Genomic DNA, 25,209 nt, shown 5'->3' with positions numbered 1-25,209 from the left:
ACGCGTGAGGCGCGGCTCGGGCCCAAGCGCCCGACACAGGCACGGCCTAGGCCCAGGTACCGCGCCTGTGGCCTGTACCCCGATCCATTGTGGATCGGTGGTCCACTACCCAGTGCATGGACCGCGTGGGTGTTTCCCACGCATTTCACACGATCCACGGCACTGTTCCGTGGACCGATCGCGATCGGATGGTCTGGGATGATTCTGGTTTCAATCCAATGGTGCAGGGCCTTATTTGGTTGATCTTAGGACTCCTAATCATGATCTAACATGGGTTTTAAACCTTTTTAAGGCTGATCTGGGAACAGAGAACTGGGTGGTTCGGCTGGGGAATTGGTTTTTCTCACGGGAACAGAACCTGTGGCGTGTTTTCCCATGCGGCATGAAGACCATAGACCCTATGAAGAGAGAGAGCCACGTGACGCTGTGAGAGAATGAGCAAGAGGCTTCTGGACAGCGGACAGCGGTCGTTTCAGGGGTTCAGGGGATCTTCCAAGAGAGAGAGCTTTTGTGAGGAAGAACTTTCTGTGAGGAAGAAATTGGGTATACAAAGATTGAGGGTGAGATCTCTTCTTGTAAAATTTTTTTTTTATAATGAAATTTGCATGCTCTGTGGAGGCGAGCTCTTTTGTGGCTGATCCACGTATTTGATTGTTTTCTGTTTTGTTTCTTCTTACTGCATCGCGCCGTACCGAAAAGGTCTTGAAAGGTGGTGTCCTGGCCAGACATCCACCCAACACTATTCAGCTACTCTTGTATTAGGGAAAATAAAAGTAACCCTAATACTAGTCAATCCAAAAACCTCTCTTTCTCCTCTCCTGTGGTCCTTATGTCGATGTATGATTTCAATCCAGTTCTTGGTTATGGTCGATTAGCGGGTCATTTATTTTTTTTACAATTGGGCATTTTGTGTGAAATGATTAAACTGAATTGGATGAGTTTAATGTTTAATAGGATAATCATCTGATCTAGGGCCATTCTGAAGTGTCTTGTCTGTTTTTATTGATAGAATAATCTGAGAGCTTTATTGCATACTCTTGTCATCCAATTAGGTTCTAACTTAGGATTATGACTAAAGAAGAAGCTTTAGTCGAAAGAGATGATATGCAAATTGATAGAGACGGTCCAGAGAGCCGACAAGTTAGGGCAGATCCTGCAAGGTTTAATGCTGATTATCTCAAAATTTACTATGGTAATAGTTTGATTATTTTTTTCTTATTTCCTTCTGCATAATGTTTATTGCTGCTTCCCAAATTCAGCATCTTGCTGAAGTTTTAACAATCAAATTATTACTCCAGCTCCGCTGATTAGCATCATCCTAGGGATTCCATGGAATTATGTTATCTTTTTTGGCAATGTAGTACCAATTTAGGAACATGAACTGAGGTTCTTTTCTCATAGAATCACCAAGAATGGCTATTGTTTTAAATTCAATTTGCTAAATCTCTGATGGAAAGTCAGTAATTGATTGATTCAGCTTAAATGCATCTCTAGTGACCCACTTGGTCATCACATCAATATTTCCTTTGAATTCTGTTTTTCTTCCTTATCCTCCGGGCTAGAGTTGCTTGTGTTTGATAAAAGAGAAATAAAAGAAGAAGAAAGATCTTCTTAAAAATTATCTATTCTTTTATAGGGTGCCCAATTTAGATGTAGGCCCTTTTCTTCCCAAGTGGTCTCTTCTTACTTATCCGTTGTTTTCTAAGTATTGAAGCTGCATGGGCATGCTGACATGGATCTATGTACATTTTGCTCAAAATCATAAAGGCTCTTGCTCAGCTGTTACTAAATATTTTTTCCTTGACACCTTGTCTTATGATGCTTAAATTCTTCTGAATGTTAACTTCGAGGTTGCTATTACGCAGGAAAGCTATTTCTGTGCTGATATATAGAAGTGGCTGTCCTATGGAAATGGTAAAAAGCATTTGATTCATGAATATGTTACATTCATTTCTTATTAACTAGTTAGTTTTTTGTTATGATTATTGTTTACATATGTTTGGCTTATTTCTGAAGATGGAAAGCATCCAGTGTGCGTTCACTCCTACATTGGTCAAAGAGAGTTTTTGTTTACTCTAGAACATGACATATGTGCGCTTTCAATCATTCAATAATGCAAATGAAATGGCGAATGCTATCAAAGACCAGCGCCCTTTCAAAATAGATATTGGGCCGGTCTATATATAGCATAGTATGTACAATAACAAGCCCTTTTAAGTGGTGCAAGTGGTACTAAACACGCTTTCAATATGTTTCCCTTTAATTGTTCTCCTTTTCTCTTATTTGTTGTGTTTTTTTTCTAGCCTGCAAGAAGGCATTGCATATGCACATGCAGGGAATAATGTTCTTACACCAGTAGAAAGGGAGCTTAATTTGACATCGTAAGAGCATAAGTATCTGATTATTATGGAGCATTATCAATAATTTCTAACATCGTAAAATAGCTGTATCGCTCAGCTGATTTGCCACTATATGCCTGACAGGATATGTCAGATTGTGATGATATGCGATACTGCTGCTCTGGGGCTGATGTCCTTTTAGACTGCTGGCCCTTAATGACCATTGCTATCAAAGTTATGGACAGTGCACTTAGAGGTTGGTAATTGCAAGTTTCGTGTTACATGTTGTTCTGAAAGATAATATCAAAGCATGAAGGCTGAATCGAATATATTGTACCAAGGCCATGCCTTCATACATGTAAATATATATGATTTCTATAAAACACTAAACTGCAGATGCTTTTTGTTTCAACCACATATCATGGGTATATAGTGGACATCGAGGTGTCCATTCTTGGGTATGGGATGGCAGAGCAAGCAGGTATAGGCAAAAACAATTTTGCATTGTGTTCTTGTTAGCTAAAGCCACCATATGTAATGAAATTACAGTTAAATTTATTGTCTCTCTCCAGGCTCAGCAATGAACAGAGGTCATCAATTGCTGACTACTTACTGGGTTTACAAGGTTAAACTACTATCTCAAAAATGGTTTATATTAGAATTTTTTAGCCAATATGCCATGTAAACTACTGATGTTGCTTCTGGTTTAGGGTGGTGAAAATAATTTGAAGAAAGTAACTTTAACAGGACTAGTTGTTCATCCTTTTCTTGCATATGTCTTGATTCAGTTCTTTTGCATATTCATTCATCTTTTCTCTTCACATTTATTTCCAGTATTTTTTCTCAGCTGAAGTTTATTTTTTCGGCACAAGAACCTACACAGATGTTTTAAGGGGCTTTTTTGAAGAGAAATTTCTTTGCAGCCAAAAACTACGAGCATCGGAAGAGAGATGTCAGAGGATTCTTGAACTTATACCTGATGAATGTGAGCAGACAGTTATTGTTTGAGATGACATTTTCCACCTAATCATGATGTCTTGCTTCCTTTGCCAGGGAATCCTTTTCCTCTGCTCTGAGAATTTTGTCTTTTCAGCTATTGCTGCTGAGCTTTTTGACAGGTGGCAAGGAAATCGAAGGTCCTCCATTTCTAAAGAAGATGTTAGTATGACTCGACGGGGGCAATTAAAACACATTTTGCTGTCAGGAAAGCAAAAGGTCTGATTCTTTCTATTTTGCTTGCTCCTAATTTGTACATAGTGCAGATTTTATCTTATTTGTTTGTTTGATAACTTTTAGCGGAATTTGGAGAAACTGGTTGATAAAGAGCATGAAAGGCACGTTGAATGGATGTATCATATGAACTATGTTCATAGATGTGTTTTAAGTAATAACAACAAGCGCACAAACTACTAATTATTGGGAGACTAGGGAGCTTCCATCAATGGGCTTTTTCCACATGTTCATTTATGCCCTTATCTTTAACATTTGTTATAAATAATTAATATCTATAATAAGCTCTTGCTAAGTTTAGGTAATACAATGTTTGCTGATGAGAATCAGTGCAAAATAAGTTTGGGAGGAGTAAGATACAAAATATAGTTGGATGAAAATTAATAGGGTTTTCTATATCGTACCGAACCGATCGGTACATCTCATACCATATCGGACCGACGGAGAATCAGCACGGTTCGGTCGGTTCAATTGGTATACCAGAGGAGGAGGGAGGGAAAAAGAAGGAAAGTGTACAAGAGAGAGAGGAGAGGAAGGAAGACGGGAGCCGTCAGAGGCTGATGGTGGCCCGCTGTGGCTGTCGGAGGGCCGCGGAAGTGTCCGCGGCTCGACCATCGCCCAATAGGGCTTTGAAATGAGTAAGAAAGAGAGAGAGGGGGGAGATCACCGAAGAAGAGAGGATGGGATGGTGGAGAGGCCGCCAGAGGCTCTAGGTGGCCGCCATGGCAACCGAACGACAAAAGCGGTATGGACGACATCGCAGTCGTGAAACAAAGACTATCGGCCCAGTTCACGCGTGATCTTTTTTTAAAAACGAAGATCGCAGTGAAGCCGGCAAACCATTTGCCGACTTCACTATTTAAAATATTTTTTAAAAAAATTAAAATCAATGAAATCGGCAACCCGACTGCCGACTTTATTTTTTCAAATTTTTTTAAAAACTATTAAACAGTGAAGCTGGCAAACAGTAGCCGGCAAATCATTTGCCGGCTTCACTTAAGTTTTTATTTTTTAAAAAACCCATGAAGCAGGGGCGACACCTCTATTTCATGCCCGCGGCGTCGTGCGCGTGAACTGCGCCGTCCAACGGCCATGATGGCCAACCGAAGGCCGTCCGGCGGTCCCGCCAACTCCTTCTCCTCTCTCTTTTTCTTTCTTCCTCTCTCTCTATTTCTCTCTCTTTTTCTCTTTTTCTTCTCCCGATTCGGATTCCTTGTCTTCATCGATTCGCATCGGTTCGAACGATATGAAATCATACCATATTATACCATCGGTCGATCGATACGGCCGTCGGTACCGATTCTGAAAACCTTTAATACTATCAAGCAAGTGCTGTGCTTAAGAAACGCTGACTTTTAGTTTCTTTTGTGTTGCACTATTTGTCTTTTTTCTTTTCTTCCCTTCCTTCCTTTCTTCCTTCCTTTCCTCTTCTTTCTTTTCTTTTCCTCTTTGTTTCCTTCTGTACTTGTTTCTTTCATACCTTGATGAAAGATTGCTAGGCTCTGCCTGAACTCCTTAAAAATACATGGAATGTAGTTAATAAGTATATAGAAGGTGTAGAAGTCAAGCATGTAGCTTGAATTGAGGCAAAAGAGGTTCACGATGAAGTGTTTTTGCTTTATTGGATTTGTGGGAGGTTTGAGGATCTTTCCAACAGTTCTAAAGCAATCGGTCGAAGTAAAGATGTGACTCTGGTGGATCTATCTGTTTGTTTTGAATACAAATGAGACAGAAATTCTATATTATGTTTTGAAATCTGGGTGGCAATCCTTGCTTCCCTTTTCCTTTAAAAAAAAAAAAAAAAGAAACCTGCTTTATCATATGGATCACGTAGCTGCATGATGAAGAGTTCTTAAATTTAGATGAGCATTATAAAGATAGGATGCTTAGGTATTCTGCAATAAGCTCGGGAGGCATAAAGTTAGAATAACTAGAAGTGGCATGTGAATAAGATGGGGAAATTGTTGGAGATTGTTTGGCTCTATAATACCGGTTGATGGGTTGAATATGCAGTAAGAAATTTGGTAAGAAATACAAAAGAAGACTTTTTAAAAGAAATGAGATATAATCTGAATGTACCATTAGGTTTGATACAATGGAGGATTCCTATAACAGCATAGGGATAAGGAATTTTGTGAATGTTTATTCATAGTAACTCATTCTCAAATCGTCCATTTTCACCATAGTCCAGGCACAAGTGCTTCGCAGTTGTGTAGAAGAGATTGTTTTCTCTTATACCTAACCTAGACTTGACATGGAGGTACATAATGCTTTTTGCTCCCATTGATCCTGACAATTGTGGTTACTTTGATCCTACAACCATCCCAACCCTTTCTGAGGTAATTTTTGGGAAGCTAAGTATTGTAAACTGGGCATGTTATAGTATGGTTATGATCTTGAGTTCTTAACTTTTATATGGCCTTAACTTCTGATAATAGTTTTGCTTTGTGTAAGAAGCATTCTATTGTTTGTGTGGGATAATATACACTGGCCTTTCGTTCTAGTTCAAACTTTTGCTGTGTGCTTTTCCTTGTTTTAGTTGTCTTTGGTACCCTGACTTCAACAAACCAGTTTTTGTACATCTGGCTTTGTGGATCTCGTGCAAAGTGGCATAATCTTCGTTGATCAAGTTTTTCAGATGCAACTCATAGTCTCTTCTGCTACATTTTCAAATCAAGTATTGCTGATGGATGTCACCTAAAAATCTTTACAAATGACTGTATCTATCCTTGACATATATTGGTATTTGAGCTATGTAAAAATATTTCTAAAGCATCTATATAGTTTGAAAAAGAAATGTCTCTACTGTAGATAAAATCTTTGTCCTTCTTCAAACTGACATAAATTGATGAGAACTGCACAAAAATTTTCTCTCCATCTTTACATTGATATAGAGGATTATTTAGCGATGCAAGTTTATTGTATAATTTTGTTGGATTACTTAAAATTGCTTATATCTAGTAGAAATATCAAGTAGCTATTGATCAGTCTTGCTTTTTATTCTTTCACTTCCAGATTTTGTCATGATTTATCTTTTACAATTAAAACAAGAGAAATGAGATCTTATATAAAGAGCGAGCGAGAGAGAGGGGGGCAATCAATTCAGCTCTTTTAGTTAGTCAAACCATCACAGTATCCTATTGTACAAAAGAGCTGGTGCTTAGTTTATTTTATTTGGTGCTGGTGAATTTATAAAAATACAAACTACCAAGATTCAGGTTTCTTTATTTTATTTTTTTTAAAAAAGAATGTGGAAGGGGAGGGCAAGACCCACGCAATTTATTGAAGAATGAAGAATATGGTCCAGACTAAAAACTCCTTTGAAGAAGCAGAACTAATATCGACCGACGCCGAATAGGTTCCCCACTCTTTTACAGCTCTCCATATTCTTTGAGTTACAGCAAACTCTTCATTTGTTAAGAGGTTTACATATCTGATCAAACAAAAGCACTAAATATTTGAAGAAGAGTTGCTCTAAATATGTTTTTGTTCAAAAAATCCTACATGCATTTCAGGACTGGGGTCATCTCTGTTCTACAAAGCTTCGAGATGGCCACGGCAAGATTTGGAGGTCACTAAAATTGCTACCTCAACGGCTGACCGTCTGATAACTCTGCTTTGGTCAACTTAAGAGTTTTCAGAGATTCCAGGCCTTCTTAAATTTGCATGACAGATGCTCCTGTGGATGTTCCTTCATCTTGTATCTCTTCTTAGTTTCTTCAGGTATTCCTGGATCTGAAATTGTATGTAGTGGCAGGTTGTTGTTTGTGGCCATTGTTTAGTCTGTTCGGCTCCTCTTAGTGTCAGTTTCTGCTTTCTTTTATAAGTCTCTCTGTAACGTTCCCAGAGTGACTGTGGTTGCATCCGGCAGTAAGTCCGAAATATTTTTCCCTGTAACCTTATTCTTTTCAATAAAAGTGGGTGGTCATTCCTCCCCTCAATCAGAAAAAAACCAAACAAACAAACAAAAAACAAAAGCACTGGAAAATTCCATTTCTTCAGAAAGATAAAAGTGTTTTTTTTTCCTCCCAAAATTCCAAAATGTAGGCAAGCACAAGCGATTCGAACCTGCATTTCCTCCACGTGCATAAAGAGATTAGAGAGGGAGGTCGACCTTTCACACCCAGCTTCCCCTTGACCCTCTTCCAAATTCTCCTAGCAAAGCTGCAGCTCAAGAAAGGATGGGCTACAAATTCTTGGGGGTGATTATTACACCAGACACACCCCCCTGGAGCATTCCACCCTTCTTTGCCATATTATCCTTAATATGCATTTTGCTCTAGATTGCCAACCGAGAGAATATTTTATATTTTTTTAGGGGCACTAAATACTACCTTGGTTCAAAAACTTATATGGTGAATTAACAGAGAATTCTTTCAAAGCTTCAAGTTTCCTATTGTGTCTATCGCAGCCCCTGCCCTATGAGATGATACCAAGGAATTCCATCAGGTCAGACCATTGCTTCCATTTCCCTACGGTTAAAGGCCTTCTTGACCATCTTCTCTACTCGTGTAATTCACCACTGCTAGATTTTTGATTGACACTTATATAGATCCAGAAATAGAGCAAAAGGGAAGATCACTGACCCAAGGATCTTCACAGAATCTGATTACTTGGCCATGTCTGAGCTTGAAGCCCTACGAACACCATAAACAATTTGCAGCTTTTATAATATCCTGCCAAATATGAGCGAGAGTATCTAGAGATCTCCTCATTCTGGGACCAAATTTCTTTCTCCCATGGTAGCATATCCTGATAAGTTTCCTCCACAGATTACTGTCACAATCAAAATATCTCCATATCCATAAATTCTTGGCTTATAAACCCCAATCTTGTTTTGATTTATAGGTAGTATTCCGAGCTGATAGACAAGAGAAACCAGATACAGAGTTGGACCCTTTCCATAAGAAGGCTCTGCGAATGCTATGTTCTTTAGCACCCACTAAGGAATCAGAAACAATAGATATAGTAAAATTCACATTTGTTTGTAGGAGTAGCAAGTTCTGACCACTCAAGGAGCTATTTGTTATCCTGATGGAAGGATATGTAGCGCTACTTGGCCACAGTTATTGTACATTTGCAACGGATGCTTGTATTTTAGAAGCACAAAATAGTGACAAGTTTGGACGCTAAGTTTACATCAAAGCAGAGGTTATGTTAGAGGCTCTTAAGATTGTAATCAGGACGGGTTATAAATGAAAAGTCAAATCTGTTGGAGACGATCTTGCACAATAGGTTCTCCAAAATAACTGTTACCTATTGATTTTTTGATTTGTTAAGAAAGGGGAAAAGAAAGTCAGCTAGGAGCTCTGGTTGCCTTTGGATAGCTTAAGTTATTTTTTAATATTATAATTTTTATCAGTGATGCCCCATAGGAACCCTCTCTTGAATGTGGTCGACATTACATTTCGCCTTGTTGCATTAACTAAAATTGCATGTTACATAATCTGACATCATTTTTTTCTTTTTAATAAATGTGGTTCCACTAAAACTTTTTTATTTTTTTGTAATTTGCGCATTAGAAGTAATGAAGTATCACTTACTATGCTGGAGCTTTTAGAAGAGCTTAACATGAGTGGAATGAGAGCAAGAGAATGTGTATGTTGTGCATAACACATGAGATATTATCTACTCTAGTTCATGGGCCTCATGGTTTTACTCTTTAAAAGTCTTAGAACTACAACAGAATTTTCTAGTCAAGGAAGATTCCGATATGTACAGTCCGAGGAACTCCACAGTTAGCCGAGGCGGATCTCAGTCTCAAGAAATCGAGACGGACCTCAACCCGTTCTTGGGGTGCAATTGTTGTGAATGAGAGCTCGGTTCGATATGTAAGGTATTGTCCACTCTGATCCATAGGCCTTACGATTGTGCCCTTTAAAAAGTATCTCATATGAGAAGAATGATTCTCTTCTTATAAGCGTGAGTCCTCCTTGACTCACAACCGATGTGGGACTATTGGTGTCCTCCACATTATTAGAACCACAATAATATGTAAGCAAAAAACTTTCATATCTCATGTATTCTGCATTCTTCTTCCATTCACAGACTTTGATAAACATTGAAGCTCTGTAAACTTTTAATTGGATATCTTAAGACTTTCAGTTTGCATGTTACTGAGCTATTTTCTGCATTACAGATGCTGTAGTGTGGATCGACAGTACTGTCTCTTTTAGAAGACTGTAGGGATTGGTCTTTGTCTTTATCATGATTGTATTTTGGAGCATGCTTCTCTCTTCCTGTTGTAAAAGAATGGGAACAAGCTTCCCTTGGCAAGTCAATTAGATTTTTCTGATCATCCTTCCTGCACCCACTGTTAAAATCTTGCAAGGTATGATCTGCTGTTTTCAATCTTCTGCTTAATTTTGACATTTCAGCCTTTATATTTTGCCGATATGTTTAAATAGTGTGGTTATTAACAAAAATCTCTATTTAATCAGCACCAAATTAACTAGTTGATAGTGTGACATGTGTTAATTCATCATTAGCAGGCTACCATTTTCTTCTGCTTTTCTAGCTTACTTTTTTCAATGACCAATCAATGAAAGAAATTGCACCCAGTTAGTTTCGGATCATCATAGGATCTTGAATCACAACTGAACTACTAAATGGAAAAGTGGTAAGGTTATTTCAGCAGGATGTTACCAAACGAATCCGCAAGTTTTCTACCAAAAAAAAAAAAAGGAATCCATAAGTTTCCTACGCGTGTTGTAAAACGTTGCATGTTGGAGCATATGGTTCTGGATTTTGCTCTCTCAAACTGATTTTAAGTTTTTTGCTCCACTTAGCAATTTTTTACATCTACAAAACGGCACTCCAAACCAAAGCAAATATGGAGATGAAAATCTTGACAGAAATTGCTTAGTTACTGCTGCTGCTTCTACTGTAAGTGTCTGTTGATGTTATGAAGACCTACTGGAACTGTCAATGTTGTTGCAGGAGGAGATGGAAAGCTCATACAATGCAAAGCTCCAACAATCTCGAAATTTCTTGGGCTGGCAGAACGTGTATGAGTTTCATAAACCATAAAACAAATGCACAAAAGCAGTGAAATGCGGGAAAAGTATTTTCTTGCATGATCACAAGACCAGTGGCAGTGGAAAAAAAAATCAGGAGGAATCCGACTTGATGCTAAAGTACAAATTAGCATGTATTGTCTTCTCAGTAAATAAAATTATGAATTTGGTATTTGTTATTTACCAGCTGCATTAGTACTACATGATCTTGTTTGAGACGACCAGAGCAGTTTCATGCTCCCTTAGTTCCCTTGGCCATCTGTATCTGTTTATTTCAGCTGCTATTGGAACCTTGAACACTGCGTATACTAAGCCTTGCGGTTCACTGTTATCACATTGTATTGCCATAGGAATTGTTACTAATCTATGGTGGCTGGCCTGGGTGCTCTATGAAACTATATATATCTATTGACTGCAAGAATCTTAAAAATATCAGTACCATACTGGCCACCTCCTGACATGCTTAGTATTTGGACGGGTCAAACTGATGGCTTCATTGGAATGTCGATTTCCTGGGGGATGCACATCTCCAGACGTCCTTCTTTTTTGCACAAAAGGAACATCGAACGTGTAATTAATTCGCTTTTGATACCGTGCATGGGTAGTGGCCGGTGGGTGAGGTCATAGCTGATGACTGTTGTTTCCCTGTAACGTTGTTACGTTAAAGACAACCGACGTATCTTCCGGTGGCAATGCACAATGGAGAGGGATGATCCAGACCTACTAAATGATGTCCAACCAACATTGTTTAATTCGTGGAGGTCTTGATCTCGTCTCAATCTCTCTTACATCATCAATGGAACTGTTGTGCACACATGTTCAGCATGTCATCGGAGACCGCACGTTCCATCCCACAAAGTATCATCCGCTTCGGCTAGATCCGGTTTTGTCCTTTGCCCTTTGGGCAAAAGGCATCTCGTAAGGGAGGTATGCTCGTATCCCTCTTAAGCACATGCACACACTAGAGTTGCCCGATGTGGGACTATTAAGGAGGTCCCCCACGGCCTGCCCACAACATGCCCCCCACTCTGAAGGGTGCATGTGCGGACAGAGGGCGGGTGCCCCCTTCCTGGCGCACCACTATTGTGCGCACGTGTCAAGCAGGTCGTCGGAGACCGCATGCTCCGCCCACGAAGTATTATCCGTTTCGGCTAGGTCCGGACAGGGAGCATGCCCCGTGGTCCCCATCGGAGGTTGTCCTGGAGCCCCTGATCGGACCCACGGGGATTGTACCTCTCCGGTCCAGCGTCACGCAGACGGCCTCACGATTTTGTCCTTTGCCCTTTGGACAAAAGATGTCTCGTGAGAAAAGTGTGCTCGTATTCCTCTTAAGTACATGCACACATCAGAGTTGTCCGATGTGGGACTATTAAGGGAGGTCCCCTACGGTTTGCCATAACAGGAACTGATCCTCCTTATTCCTTGAACCTTTTAGTGTGTAGGTACGATTTTGTATATCAACATTATTAGTAAAAATTTACATGGAAATACATGTTAAATTAAATAGGAAAAATGAATATGTTAATTATTATTTATTGTATATCAAATGATGCTAATATATTCTAATGTAATTTTGAATATAAATTATTGAGTCACTAGGTGGAATTTTCAGCGTGAATGTTATTTTATTGAGATGTATGGAGACATGAAATTTATGCCTTAATATAACAAATTATAGATGAAAAATTTTATTTTTAGTGTTTCATATTGTAATTCTAAACTTGTGTGTTTTTTTCGAAGAAAAGAAATAAGGGAAAACCCCAAAGGAACAAAGAAAGAAATCCGCCACCTACAAGGTGGACATCCTCAAAGAGTCTAGAGGAAGCCAAATTACCCCCCAAATTAGCAATATTCTGTGGCCCAAATTGGACTGTAACGGCCCAATTCACAGCCACATTATGGTGGTACGCTTGGGTGGGACACACCGACACCCGAGCGCCGCCGTAGTACGCGGCCGACGACCTGCGCGACAAACTGCCGACGAATCCGAGGCATGTTCACATGGACGGTCAAAGCCACGTGATGGCACGTGCAGCCGCGGCGGTCGAAACGACCGTTTTGCTCTCTTCCTCTGGAGGATTTGACCGCGTACTCATGTCTGAATATGAGAAGCCATGGGTAGATCCGTAATTTCGGATTAGCGGTCGGCCCAATCCAGTCAGCCGGTCAGAGACGGCAAGCGGGACGCAGGATTCACGTGAGCGGACGTGCAACCGGCAAAGATAAACAGGACGAGTGTCGCCAAAGTGAGAGAGGCGTACGCACCACCGAGAGTTTTATTCTTAAAAAACTAGAGGGAATCTCTTGGTTTTGCACGCCCCCAACAAAAGTTAAGAGAAGAGATGTAGAGAGAGAGATACTGTGGAAGGTCATCGATCTAATAATGATTTCTGATGACTTTTTAGAACTGTAATTTGGCTTCAAGGATTCGGCAAATTTCCTCCTCTGGCGGGTAAGAATGTTAAAACCTCTCCATCGTGGAGCGTGAGGGATATCATATTGGGTGTGTTTGGAGGGGAAAAAATAATAATAATAATAATTATTATTATTATTATAAAAATAAAATAAATAAAATAAAAATAATTAAAAAATATCAAAATTTTATGTAAAAAATTTTAAATCGAAAAAAAATTATGAAGTCAAGTCAAATCAATCACTACTTTCAAAAGATTCAATACAAAAATAGTTACACGTAGAATCTCTCAAAACTAAGAAAAAAATAAAAATCTATCACACAAAAATAGATCTCTCTTTTTCTTCTTAAGAAAGACTTCTCACGTCGCTCAAAAAATATTAACACAAAGTTTTCATGAACCACCTTTAAATAGGCTTCGAAACCCTAAAAAGATTTGGCCCAAACCACGTAATGACACTGAGTCGATCCAATTTCAGTCTGAATCGGCTTACTTAGGACTGAGTTGACTCAAAGATGTACCATGTCAGAAGTTTCGAAAAGCTATTTTCTGTCTGACTTCTTCTCTGAGACATAGTCGATCCATTCAGAGACTGAGTCGACTCACTTTGAACTTAGTCGATTCAGTAACAGTGTGAGTCGACTAAGATGTAGAATCTACTATCCTGAAATACTTTTGCAAATCTCTTCCCTTCTTGAGTTTCTCCACATGGGCTTGGCTTCAAACTTATCATCCATGTGTGTCATCTGTTGGGTCATCCTCATTAAGAAAGGACAAAAACCAACAAACTCCCCCTCCGAACTTATAAGAAGGAACCCATCAATATTAATCCAGCGACTTCTCTACACACCTCCAACTTCTATCTTGAAAGTGCCTTTGTCATCATATCAGCTCTATTCATGTTGGTATGAATCTTTTTGAGATACAACTCCTTTTGCTCCAGCACATCTCGAATCCATTGTATGCGCACATCAATATGCTTTGACTTGGAATGAAAAGTAGAGTCTTTACTCAAGAGAATTGTGCTCTAGCTATCACAATGAACAACATACTTATCCTGCTTCATCTCAAGCTCTTGCAGAAATCTCTTCATCCAAAGTATTTCCTCGCATGCCTTCATCACCACAATATATTCAGCTTCGGTGATGGATAAGGCAACATACTTCTAGAGCTTAAATTGCCATGATATAGCTCCTCCTGCAAATGTGACTAAATAATCCAAGATCGACTTTCTCAAATCAACATCATCCGAAATATCGGCATCAGTACATCCTTCAAGCAATAGCCTCTCACCTTCCAAACATAAACAAAATTTGGAAGTATCATGTAGATACCTTAAGATCTACTTCACTACCATCCAATGTTGTTTGTCCGAATTTGAAAGAAATCTGCTCACAACGCCCACTGAATGACCAATATCGGGTCTTGTACACATCATTGCATACATTAAACTACCAACCGTCGAAGCATAGAGTGTATATTTTATCTTCTCCTTCTCCACATCAGTAGAAGGATATTATTGAAAACTCATCCTGAAGTGATTGGCCAATGGAGAACTTACAGGCTTGGCTTTGTCCATGCTGAATCTCTGAAGTACCTTCTTAATATAACCTTCTTGTAACAGCCACAACTTTTTGATCACTCTGTCACGAGAAATCTGTATATCAAGTACTTGTTTTGCTGTATCCAAATCCTTCATAGCAAAGGATTTACTATGTTCATCTTTCAACATAGAAATCTTATTCATATCACGACCCACAACAAGCATATCATCGACGTACAACAAAAGAATGATAAAATCACTATCATCAAACTTTTGCACATAAACACAATGATCTGACAATATCTTCTTGTAGCCATGATCAACCATGAAGGAGTCAAATTTTTTATACTATTGGTGCGGTACTTACTTCAGTTCATATAAACTCTTCCTCAACCTACACACCAATCTTTCCTTGCCTTTGACTTTGAAGCCCTCCGATTGTTCCATATAAATCTCCTCCAAATCATCATGAAGGAAAGTCATTTTCACATCAAGCTGCTCAACTTTAAGATTTAGACTTGCAGCTATACTTAGGACAATACGAATAGAGCTCATTTTAACTACTGGAGAAAAAATTTCTTCAAAGTCAATACCTTTTATCTAGCCAAACTCCTTCACAACCAACCTTGCCTTGTATCTTGGTTGAGAAGTCTTCTCTTGAGCTTTCTTTTTGAATATCCATTTGCTCTTCAAAGCTTTCTTGTCATTCAGGAGCTTCACCAAGTCATATGTTTGGTTCTCATGCAACGAGCTCATCTCCTCTTGCATAAACTCAAGCCACTTCTGACCATCACCACATGAAATGGCCTCTTGATAGTTTTCTGACTCTCTCCCATCAGTAAATAATACATATTCATTGGATGAATATCTTCTGGATGTGAATATACCTCCGTGCAGATCTTCATAACTGTGCCTCTGCTTGCTATTCAGCTTTTGCATTCTCAATTTCTGACTGTGTATCATTACTAATAGAACTTTCTGATTTATTAAAAGAGTCCAGCTATACGTTTTTAGCATCTATTTGTGTATGACCGCCATTAGCTTCAGGTTATTGCTGTCCAATCAACTCTCCGATCTCTAGATCAGTAGAAACAACTCTTAAGACCTCTGTCTTCTCCTTCATGTCATCAAGAAACTGATCTTCCAAGAAGACCACATCTCGGCTATGAACAATCTTCTTGCTTATTGGATCTCATAGACGATACCCAAACTCTTCATTGGGATATCCAAGAAAGATGTACTCTATTAACTTTGTGTCCAACTTTGTTCTTTCATCTTTTGGTACATGTGCCTCGACATCCGAATACTTGTAAGTGATCATAAGAGACTTTTCTTCCAGTCTACATATGCTCTGGAATATCACCATCCAATCACGAACTTAGAGTAATATTGATGATATGAACAGTAGTCCTCAAGGCCTCATCTCAAAATTGCTTTGACAGCTTGGCATTTGACAACATGCAGTGAACTCGCTCTACAACTGTGTGATTCATTCGCTTGGCCACATCATTGAGTTGCGGTATCTTACGAGTTATCTTCTCATGTCGAATATCCTTGCTCCTACAATAAGCATCAAAAAGGATCCAAGTACTCACTATCATTGTCGGTTCGAATGCATTTGAGGGTCATACTAGTCTCTCTTTCTACTATAGTATGAAATTGCTTGAAAATTTCGAGTACTTGATCCTTGCTTTTCAAGGGATAAGCTCGCACCTTTCTTGAATGATCATCTATGAAGGAGACAAAGTAAAGACAGCCACCAAGTATCCTAACTAACATAGAACCACATACATTCGAATATACCAAATCAAGCACATTCCTCCTCCTAGTATGGATCTTATTGGAGAAAGAAACACGATGTTGTTTTTCAGCTAAGCAATAAACACAAGAGTTGAGAGTCACACCTTTGAAATCAGGTAGATGCTTCTCCTTCACAAGGTGTAGAAGACTCTTCTCGCCAACATGACTAAAACGCTTATGCCATAGCCCCAACAGAGAATAATCTTTACTTGTGTTCACCTCTCCATCGCATACTTTGGCCTCCATCCAATATAAAGAACAACATTTCTTTTCCTTTGCCACAATAAGAGAACAATGAGTCAACTTGCATTGACCTCCATCGAAGAGACTGTAGTAGCCTTCTTCATCGATCTTTTTAGTAGATTGCAGATTATATCAAAAATTTGGTACATGCCTCACTTCCTTGAGCACCAGTCTAGAACCAAGATAGGTCTCAATAGAGATATCACTGATTTTCCACTATGTTAGAAGAGCCAGTATTGCCCATCTTAAGCACACCATTATGATTCCGATAGGATGAAAAGAAATCCTTTTGGGGAGTAACATGATATGAGATGCTCGAGTCAATTATCCAACTCGAGCTATCACCAACAACACAAAAACAAAGATTCAGTGATGAGCAGAAGATAACCTCCTTTTCAGCCAAAATAATTGAAAACTTCCTAGATTCCGGCTTCTCTTCGCCCTTCTTTTCTTTTAGCTTCTTCTTCAATGCATAACAATATTTCTTAATATGACCAGGCTTCCCACAATAATGACTGTTGCCTCTAAATCTTGATTTTGATCTCCCCCTTGAACCATTATACTTTTCTTGCTGGTGATCCATGCTCCTCCCCCGCTTTTCAGCAACCAATGCATCGAAAGAGGACATATCCAATGATTTTCTTCTGACCTCCTCATTCAACAAGGCAGAAGTAACAATATCCGTGGTAACAATACCATCAAGTGCCGAATTACTTAAGAAAATCATCAAAATCTCTCAGCTATCTAGTAAAGAACTGAGAAGAAGAAGAGCTTGTAACTCACTATCAAGAGTCATATTCATAGTAGTAAGTTGATTCATAATTTTTTGTGTTTCGTGGTGCTCATCAATAGAACTCCTTTCAACATACTTTAGATTTACAAGCTTTCGAATCAAAAAAGCCTTGTTGCCAGCAGTCTTCCTTTCATACATGCTTTCAAGCTTCTTCCATAAAGATTCTATGGACGTCTCCATAGAAATAAGATGAAAGACATTATTATCAAGCCATTGTCTAATAAAATCGATAACTTTTCAATCAAGTCTCTCCCATTCACTATCTTCCATGTCTCTAGGTTTGATATTTTTTTCAAGCAATAGCGCATCAAGATCTTGGCACGCCAATAAATCTTCCATTTGTGTTGTTCAGATTGTTCAGTTGTTCCCATTCAAGCTGATCATCCGAATAGCCTTTGCCTCCATCTGGAATCTCACTCCGATATCACTTGTTAGGAGGAATGAGGAGATAATATCATAGAGACAAAATAAATAGGACAAAAGAAAAATTGAGGAACACCAAGATTTTACGTGGAAAAATCCAAATTGAAAAAAAAAATTACAGGGCTAAGCCAAACCAATCATTACTTTAAAAGATCCAATACAAAGATAGTTACAAGTAGAATCTCTCAAAAATAAGTAGAGGGCCAAGATCTATCACACAAAAATAAATCTCTCTTTTTCTTCTCAAGAAAGGTTTCTCACGCTGCTCAAAAAATATTACCATAAAATCCTCGTGACCCACCTTTAAATAGACTTCTAAATCCTAAGAAGATTTGGATCAAACCACGTCACGACACTGAGTCGATCCAGTCTCAGACTGAGTCAGCTCACCTGAGATTGAGTCGACTCATAGAAGCACTGAGTCGACTTAAAGACATACCATGCCAGAAGTCTCGAAAAACTGCTTTTTGTCTGCTTCTTCTCTAAGGCATAGTCGACCCACTCTGAGACTAAGTCGACTCATCTTGAACTTGATCGACCCAATAACAATGTGATCGATTAAGATGCAGAACCTGCTATTTTGAAATAATATTGCAAATCTCTTCCTTTCTTGAGTTTCTCCACATGGGCTTGACTTCAAACTTATCATCCATGTGTGTCATCTGTTAGATTATCCTCATTAAGGAGTAACAAAACCCAACAGGCTGGGCATCCAAAGAGCTTGTGGAATTTCAATAACAAACACACAGCATACGGTTGTGGGCAGACTAGCCTGCATGCCTGTTAATAAGAGTGGTACTCGTTTAACACAGGCGAGGCTTGATTCGCCCCAAGCCAAGCCTACGATGTCTTAGAATATATATAGGATCTAGATTACACATGATCAAGTAAAAACTTATTATAGGAGTTGGCTGTTCTACCTCAAATGAAGAATGGAGCAGGTGAAAATATTGCAATTTAACTTGTCAGAAGATAATGAGAATAATCTTTTGATTCCAAATAAATGTCAGTCTATCATGTGAACTGGACATTTTCAAAGTGGTCACACCTCTCCTCCCAAGTAGAGGAGACTCTCCACTTGAGTTTTGAATGTTGAATGTGGACCCGAGTAACAGGTACAAAATAAATCCCTTTGAATCCCATCCTCAATTTTGCTTTCAGGAAAGTGTTGATCTGTTTCCATACATATATATCTTGAACTATGGGCGCATGTGCATGCCTGCAAAGTGAGCAGGTGTAAAACGTTATACAAATATTTAATACATTCATTGATATAAAAACATACATAAGCAACAAATAGAATATGAATTGGATTGCAGGATTGGAAGTCACAGAAGGTCTGGAGTATCAAATGTGCGATTGCATCTATGGGGAAAATTTGTGAAAAAGATTCCATATCGGGCCAATGCTTTGACATGTTTGGTCAAACTTGAGCTTGTATGTGTGGGTTCAAGTTGTATATTTCATGCGAAAGAATCATTGATCTTCTTTCGTAATGTCAACTATTGGATCATATCTTGCACAGCTCTTAAAGCACTCTGACATCTTTGTTCCATCCATCTGTACGGATCTTAAAATGACTATTGCGCAACCTAGTGATTGACGTTGCGAAGAAAGATGAATCATTCTATTGCGCGAAAGATACAATCGGTAACCTGCATGTACGTACGTAGTCCATAATAGTCATCAGAGGTTGGTGTAGGTTTGACAATTTCTTTGGCTAGATAAATGTTGCTTGTTGTAGTGAATAGAAGATAAATGTCCTTAAAGTTAGCATTTTACCATCGAGGAGCCAAGGTCCTGCAAAGATAAAAGGGTCTTGCTGGCAGACATAAACATGCTACAGGATAAACTCCAAGAAAAGTGACTTCCACAAGTTTATTCCAAAGAAGCTTGCCTGCTACCTTAGTCCTCTCTCAGACACTATAAACAAAGTCTTAAATTCAAGATTTGACATCAAGGACGGGCAGAACCAAATAAAAAAAAAAAAAGCCCCACCTATGAAATAGCAAAAGCCTATGATTTATTTATTTATGTATGTATGTATTTTGCATGGGAGCATTTATATACTGGTACAATAAAATAATTTTTTCTAGGATAAGCCCAAGTAATATACCAGCAACGTGCTATATGTCTAATCTAAATTTTATAAAGAAATGTAGCTAATTAACTAGTACTGGATTGGGAGTTAGGGATCAATGCGAAAGAAAAGATGTAATGCTATCGTCATGATCCATAAAATGAGCTCCCATGTCCCCCAGCCATGCCCGGATTTCAGGGTTGATCTTGCTGCAAGGATTTTTCTTATGCAAATCCCACCATGCCCGCATTTCGTCACCCTCTGCTGGAACCATGTCTCATGGATGAACCATTCCAAATACCCTTTTTTTTGAAAGTAGTGGTTTCCAATTCTCTGATTGAAACAATTTCAGCTAAAAATGAGGGTTATTTACTGCTCACTACCCATTAAAATTTGCTATGGAAAGCATAAGATCAAGCTGTTTTAGTTTTCCGAGCACAACAAATGGTACAGAAATATGGAATTTAAGATTGCCTGTTGACACAAGATATATATGAGCTTCACATCTTATATAAAGAGGATCGACAATTGCTAGAGTGACCTAATACGTCTAGATACGTCTAGAGATCACGTTAAATTTGTTTGGCAGTGATAGATTTTCCTTTTAAGAACATTTCTTTGTCTCTATAACATTTATTAATAAAGGGCATAAACAGTTCTCGCTATTATAGTGGCAAATGATGGTGAGATATTGGCAATTTAGATTTTTACTGATTTATTTTTTAAAAAAATAAAAGTTTTTAATAAAGAAATGAATTAAGTTTGATATGTTTTAACTTTTTAAAATAAATATTAGAATAATGAAATTAGTAACGTTAAGCATTCGTGGATATCATTATATTATGATGATGTAATAGCTATTACTTTTATATGATAAAATGATGATAACTTCATGATATATATATATATATATGCCTCCTCAAAAATTAAATCCACCATTCTGTTTTGGTGTCGGTTTAGCCCAGGGCATGATGTTGATCAAAAGCAGAAGAGGTAGCTTTATAGGAAACTTAGGTGATAGATCAAGCAACTACCTGAGAATTTCTACACTTGTAGGCAATGTCATATTGATGATGAATGATCATATAATTCATGCAAAACTAACACCCTTTTCAGTATCTTCAGCTCCTAAATCATCTGCCATACAATTTATGCACCGTAGCAGATCAACGACAAGTCTTGACTGTACATGATGGAAAGATGACCATATGTGCATTGCAGCCTTTTTATATATAATAGAAAGAAGGCATGGTGAAATAGTTGAATGGTTGTATTCTAGAATTTGTCCAAGTCCCAACTCCATGAATTGTAACAAGTTAAAGTCAGAAAGGCAAAGGATTTTTTCTGTTTTACTTTGGGTCAAGAAGATCTATACTACAGTGTCTGCACTCATAAAGAGGAAGATGGGCTGTTGATCTGGACTTTTGACTTGCACTTTTTCTCCTCTTTAAACGCAGATGGACCCCATAGATAAACTGTTCGCATTTTACGACTTAGAATATATAGAAAAAGAATGAACAACTTAGAATATATAAAAAAAGAACCGACCCTGGTCTGCTTTCCCTTGGTTTGCTCGGTCTGGCCCTTTAATTTTGGGGTTAGAGTTGAGTCCGTCTTCCTGCATTTCTGTATGGTCGTCCGAGAAAACCTGCTATCATAATATCATATGATCCGGTGTATCAACCACCTGCTTAGCTTTGCAATTGTTATATATGTAATGGTTTCTCATGAACTAGGACCTATCCTTGTGATCAAACCTCTTTACATAGCAAACAGAAATCTGGTTTTACTTCTTATAGATGGTGTATCTTAAAACATATGGATCTGGATAGTTATAGCGTTGATGAGGTTTGCCTCCCTTGATTTCTCTTAAAAAAGAGTTGTTCCAGCTAATTATATAAATGTAAACTGTTACGTGGTTTGATTACAAGGTATATCTAATATGATTCATGTTGATTTATCTAATTGATCGTGCATATCCAAATGAATCCCATGCTAAAACTGATTTAGTTCCGATCGATCTGCATCCCAAATATAGTCTCATGAATGAAGAGCAAAACGCCAGATTGAGACCCAACTCCAGTTAGATTGGATTTGGATCTCATACAATTTCTCCCAACCATATTTGACAAGAACAAGAGAAGTCCAAAAATTGATCCAACTCCTTGAACTTAGACCACATCCAAATCGCACCCAGACCCAAATCCTCCAAATGATAGGTTGGGATATATAAATCTAAATCGGTCTGAAACGCAAATCCAAATTTTATCCAAAAGAAAAGACAAAATCGATTCGTGTCGAATCTAGATCAAGTTGAGACCAGACCCAGTTGCATCCACGTACTATATTTTCCAACCGGACTCAAACTTCCTTTACTATATCCTGGTCTCATCCTAGTTGGCACCTAGCTGGCTTTCTTCTCAACCAAGTCTCTCTCTCTAAAATAAAATGGCCTCTTGTCTCCCTTTTCCAACATTACCAACCTCATGCCATTGAATCTCCCTCTTGGACCTCACCTTATCCCTCCTCTTCATTTGTCCAGCTCGATACTTCTTTCCATTCAATCCCCCTCGCCCCTTGTATTCTTATCTCCTCTGATCTCTCTCACTTTCATTTCTGCCGTTATGTCAACACTCCAAAAGACCCTCCTCAGATCTCCAACACCACAAAGCTCATCTTAAGCTCCTATCACCACCACCACTTCAATCCATCTTAACTTATTTTTCTTTTCCTTCCATTAGAATCAATTCTCTCTCCCCATCACCACCTCCAATGGATCCAACTCTTAGGCCTCCCCTCACAAGCCAACCCCCACCACCCCCACCCTCCACCTCCTCCTCATCGTACACCAGCTTCCCCATCTTGGTCATCACCATCCTCGGCATCCTCACCACCGCCATCCTCCTCCTCAGCTACTACATCTTCGCCATCAAGTGCCGCCTCAACTTGCGCCGTGCCGACCTCGTGCGCCGCCTCTACTTCGCCCGGTCCCGACGCCACCAATTCCACATGCCTCCAATCATCAACACCACCACCGCACCCGAATTTCGCGGCCTCGACCCATCCACCGTCCGCTCCATCCCCATCATCAAATTCAGAAAAGCCGGCGGCGACGCCGAAGCCGAGAGGAGGACCTCCTTCAACGAGTGCGCCGTGTGCTTGAATGAGTTCCAAGAGGAGGAGAAGCTCAGGCTCCTCCCCAGCTGCTCCCATGCCTTCCACATCGACTGCATTGACATCTGGCTCCAGTTCAATGCCAACTGCCCACTATGTAGGTCAGACATCACCGGCCCAATACCAATTCCATCCCAACAATTCATGGTCCAACCTCCTGATCAAGTGATGAATGGAAGCATAGTTATAGAAGTGAGAGGAGATGAAAGTGGTGCCCAGACTCCAAGAATGGAAGCTCCGAATCCTTCGCCGAGGTCCGGGCAGGGGAAGAAGGGGAGAAAGTTGCACAAAATGGGGAGCATGGGGGATGAGTGCATCAATGTGAGGGGGAAGGACGAGCGGTTCTGCGTTCAGCCCATAAGGAGGTCATTCTCCATGGATTCCTCCAATGATAGGCAGCTCTATCTTTCAGTTCAGGAGTTACTGAGGCACAATCCGCAGTGTTTTCAAGAGGCAGGAGGGAGTGGAGAAGAAGAAGCGAGCAGCAGCAGCAGCAGCAGCAGCAGTGGTGGTGGTGGTTGCGGCAGAGTCCGGCGGTCGTTCTTCTCATTCGGACAACGGAGCTCAAGAACTGCTATTCTTCCATTCCATGTTGATCAATGATCCTTAGGCTTTTTTTTTTTTTTTTCCTTATTCTTGGTTGGATGATGGATGTTGAAACTGGTGGAGGAGGATGGAAAAGGTTGTGATACAAAGATAGGGTTTGATTAGGGAGTGTAAATGAGATTGGGTAGCTTCAGAGTGGGATTGGTGTTGTTTTGTTTGTGTGATAAGAGGCATCATTACTGTAATCATAGAAAGTGTTCTAAGCTGTCCTTTCAGCACTTTTCTTTTGACTGTTTGTGTGTTTGTGATACAATTTTGACTCTCACAAGTCACAAGGAAAAGGTACTTTGTGCGTGATGACTGCTACTGACTTCTGATTTGAAAATTGAGCTCTCACTTTTTACTGTACCTTTATTTTACGATGATGCCACAATGGCAGCTAATGATGGTGTGAAAACAGCACGCAGCCCTGTTGGGATGGCAGGACGGGTTATCGGTTTACAACTCACAGCTTGTGGCAATTTGGCTCTAGAGGTGAGAGAATGAAGCAAAGGTCAGAATTGAGCCATTGTTTAGTTTCTTGTCGTTCCTCATGTTTCAGAATATGATGAGTCATTTTGAAGGTGATTTATGTTTTTTTCTGAAAAAGCAAGGATTGGATCCTTTGTCAATCTAAGGAAGGTGTCCCATCAATCAAAGATCATCAGTGAACAACTCCTACCATTATACAAAGAGACACTTATTCTTAAAAAAAAAGGACCTTAAAACATTAATTTGGCATCCTAAAAGTCTTCGAATCATGGAATTGATAATCCTGGGGAACATGAACTCATTACCATGGAAGTTATATAGGCCCTGAGTAAGAAAATTGTTAATAAATGTAAACAAGAATAATAAACTTACAATTAAATTTAAATTAACATCCCAGTTTCATTTGTCATAATAAACCTCCAATTTGTGAGTGCTCTTAGAAATTGTCTAACAAATATATATGAGCCATTAATTGTATGAAGAACTTTTTGTTCCAAAAAAATATGAGAGGGAGTTCACCACCAAGAGTTGAACCATGTACATCTCTAAAGTGGAGAAAGATCCAAGCTGCCTACCAATTCGGGGAAGGAGCTGGGTGGCTATTTGCACAAGAACACCTATAGTTAGTGATCGGTCACATCACTACAATGATCGAGTTTGGAATAATATATCCACATGATCAACTATAATTGCTTTACTTAGAGCATGAAATGGCGATTTCTATGATCCTAAATACCCACGTCTAAGTTCATATGGCCCCCAAAAGCCTATTTCTTTCTTTCTTTTTTTTTTCCTTAAAAATAATATAGGCAAAAAAACCTTTCGCCGGCCATGGATTCGCTGTAGGTCCCACCCGGATTTTTCTCTTTGTGGAACAACCGACCAGGAATCAAGGCTTCTCAACCCACAAAAGATTTCGTGAGGTCACTTCAAAAAGAACGTACGACCAAGCCAAGGCCTTTTGGTGTAGACAGAGACCAGCCCACCTTTTGCTCCAAACACCACCATTTTGTGTAAAGCATAAGTGCTCCCCTTCACATGTGCAATCCACAGGGGAACTCTTCTTCTGTCTGTGTT

The 25,209-nt window shown here is 39.2% G+C and overlaps 1 protein-coding gene and 1 pseudogene across 1 annotated transcript; both read left to right on the top strand.

Moving 5' to 3' along the window:
- The first annotated feature begins 1,068 nt into the window (after window positions 1-1,068).
- LOC105043110 (uncharacterized) lies at window positions 1,069-10,598 on the top strand (annotated as a pseudogene).
- Window positions 10,599-21,993: 11,395 nt separating this feature from the next.
- LOC105043074 (RING-H2 finger protein ATL16-like) lies at window positions 21,994-23,891 on the top strand. Its single transcript, XM_010920494.4, has one exon. The coding sequence runs from the start codon at window positions 22,654-22,656 to the stop codon at window positions 23,656-23,658; it is 1,005 nt and encodes a 334-aa protein (XP_010918796.1). The 5' UTR covers window positions 21,994-22,653; the 3' UTR covers window positions 23,659-23,891.
- Window positions 23,892-25,209: the final 1,318 nt, after the last annotated feature.

Source organism: Elaeis guineensis, chromosome 4 (genome assembly GCF_000442705.2).
Source record: "Elaeis guineensis isolate ETL-2024a chromosome 4, EG11, whole genome shotgun sequence".
In the NCBI taxonomy this organism is placed as follows: Eukaryota; Viridiplantae; Streptophyta; class Magnoliopsida; order Arecales; family Arecaceae; genus Elaeis; species Elaeis guineensis.
This window is presented reverse-complemented; position numbering and strand designations above follow the sequence as displayed.

Coding starts and splice junctions, on each gene's coding strand:
- LOC105043074 (XM_010920494.4), top strand. CDS start 22,654: ATGGATCCAACTCTTAGGCCTCCCCTCACAAGCCAACCCCCACCACCC.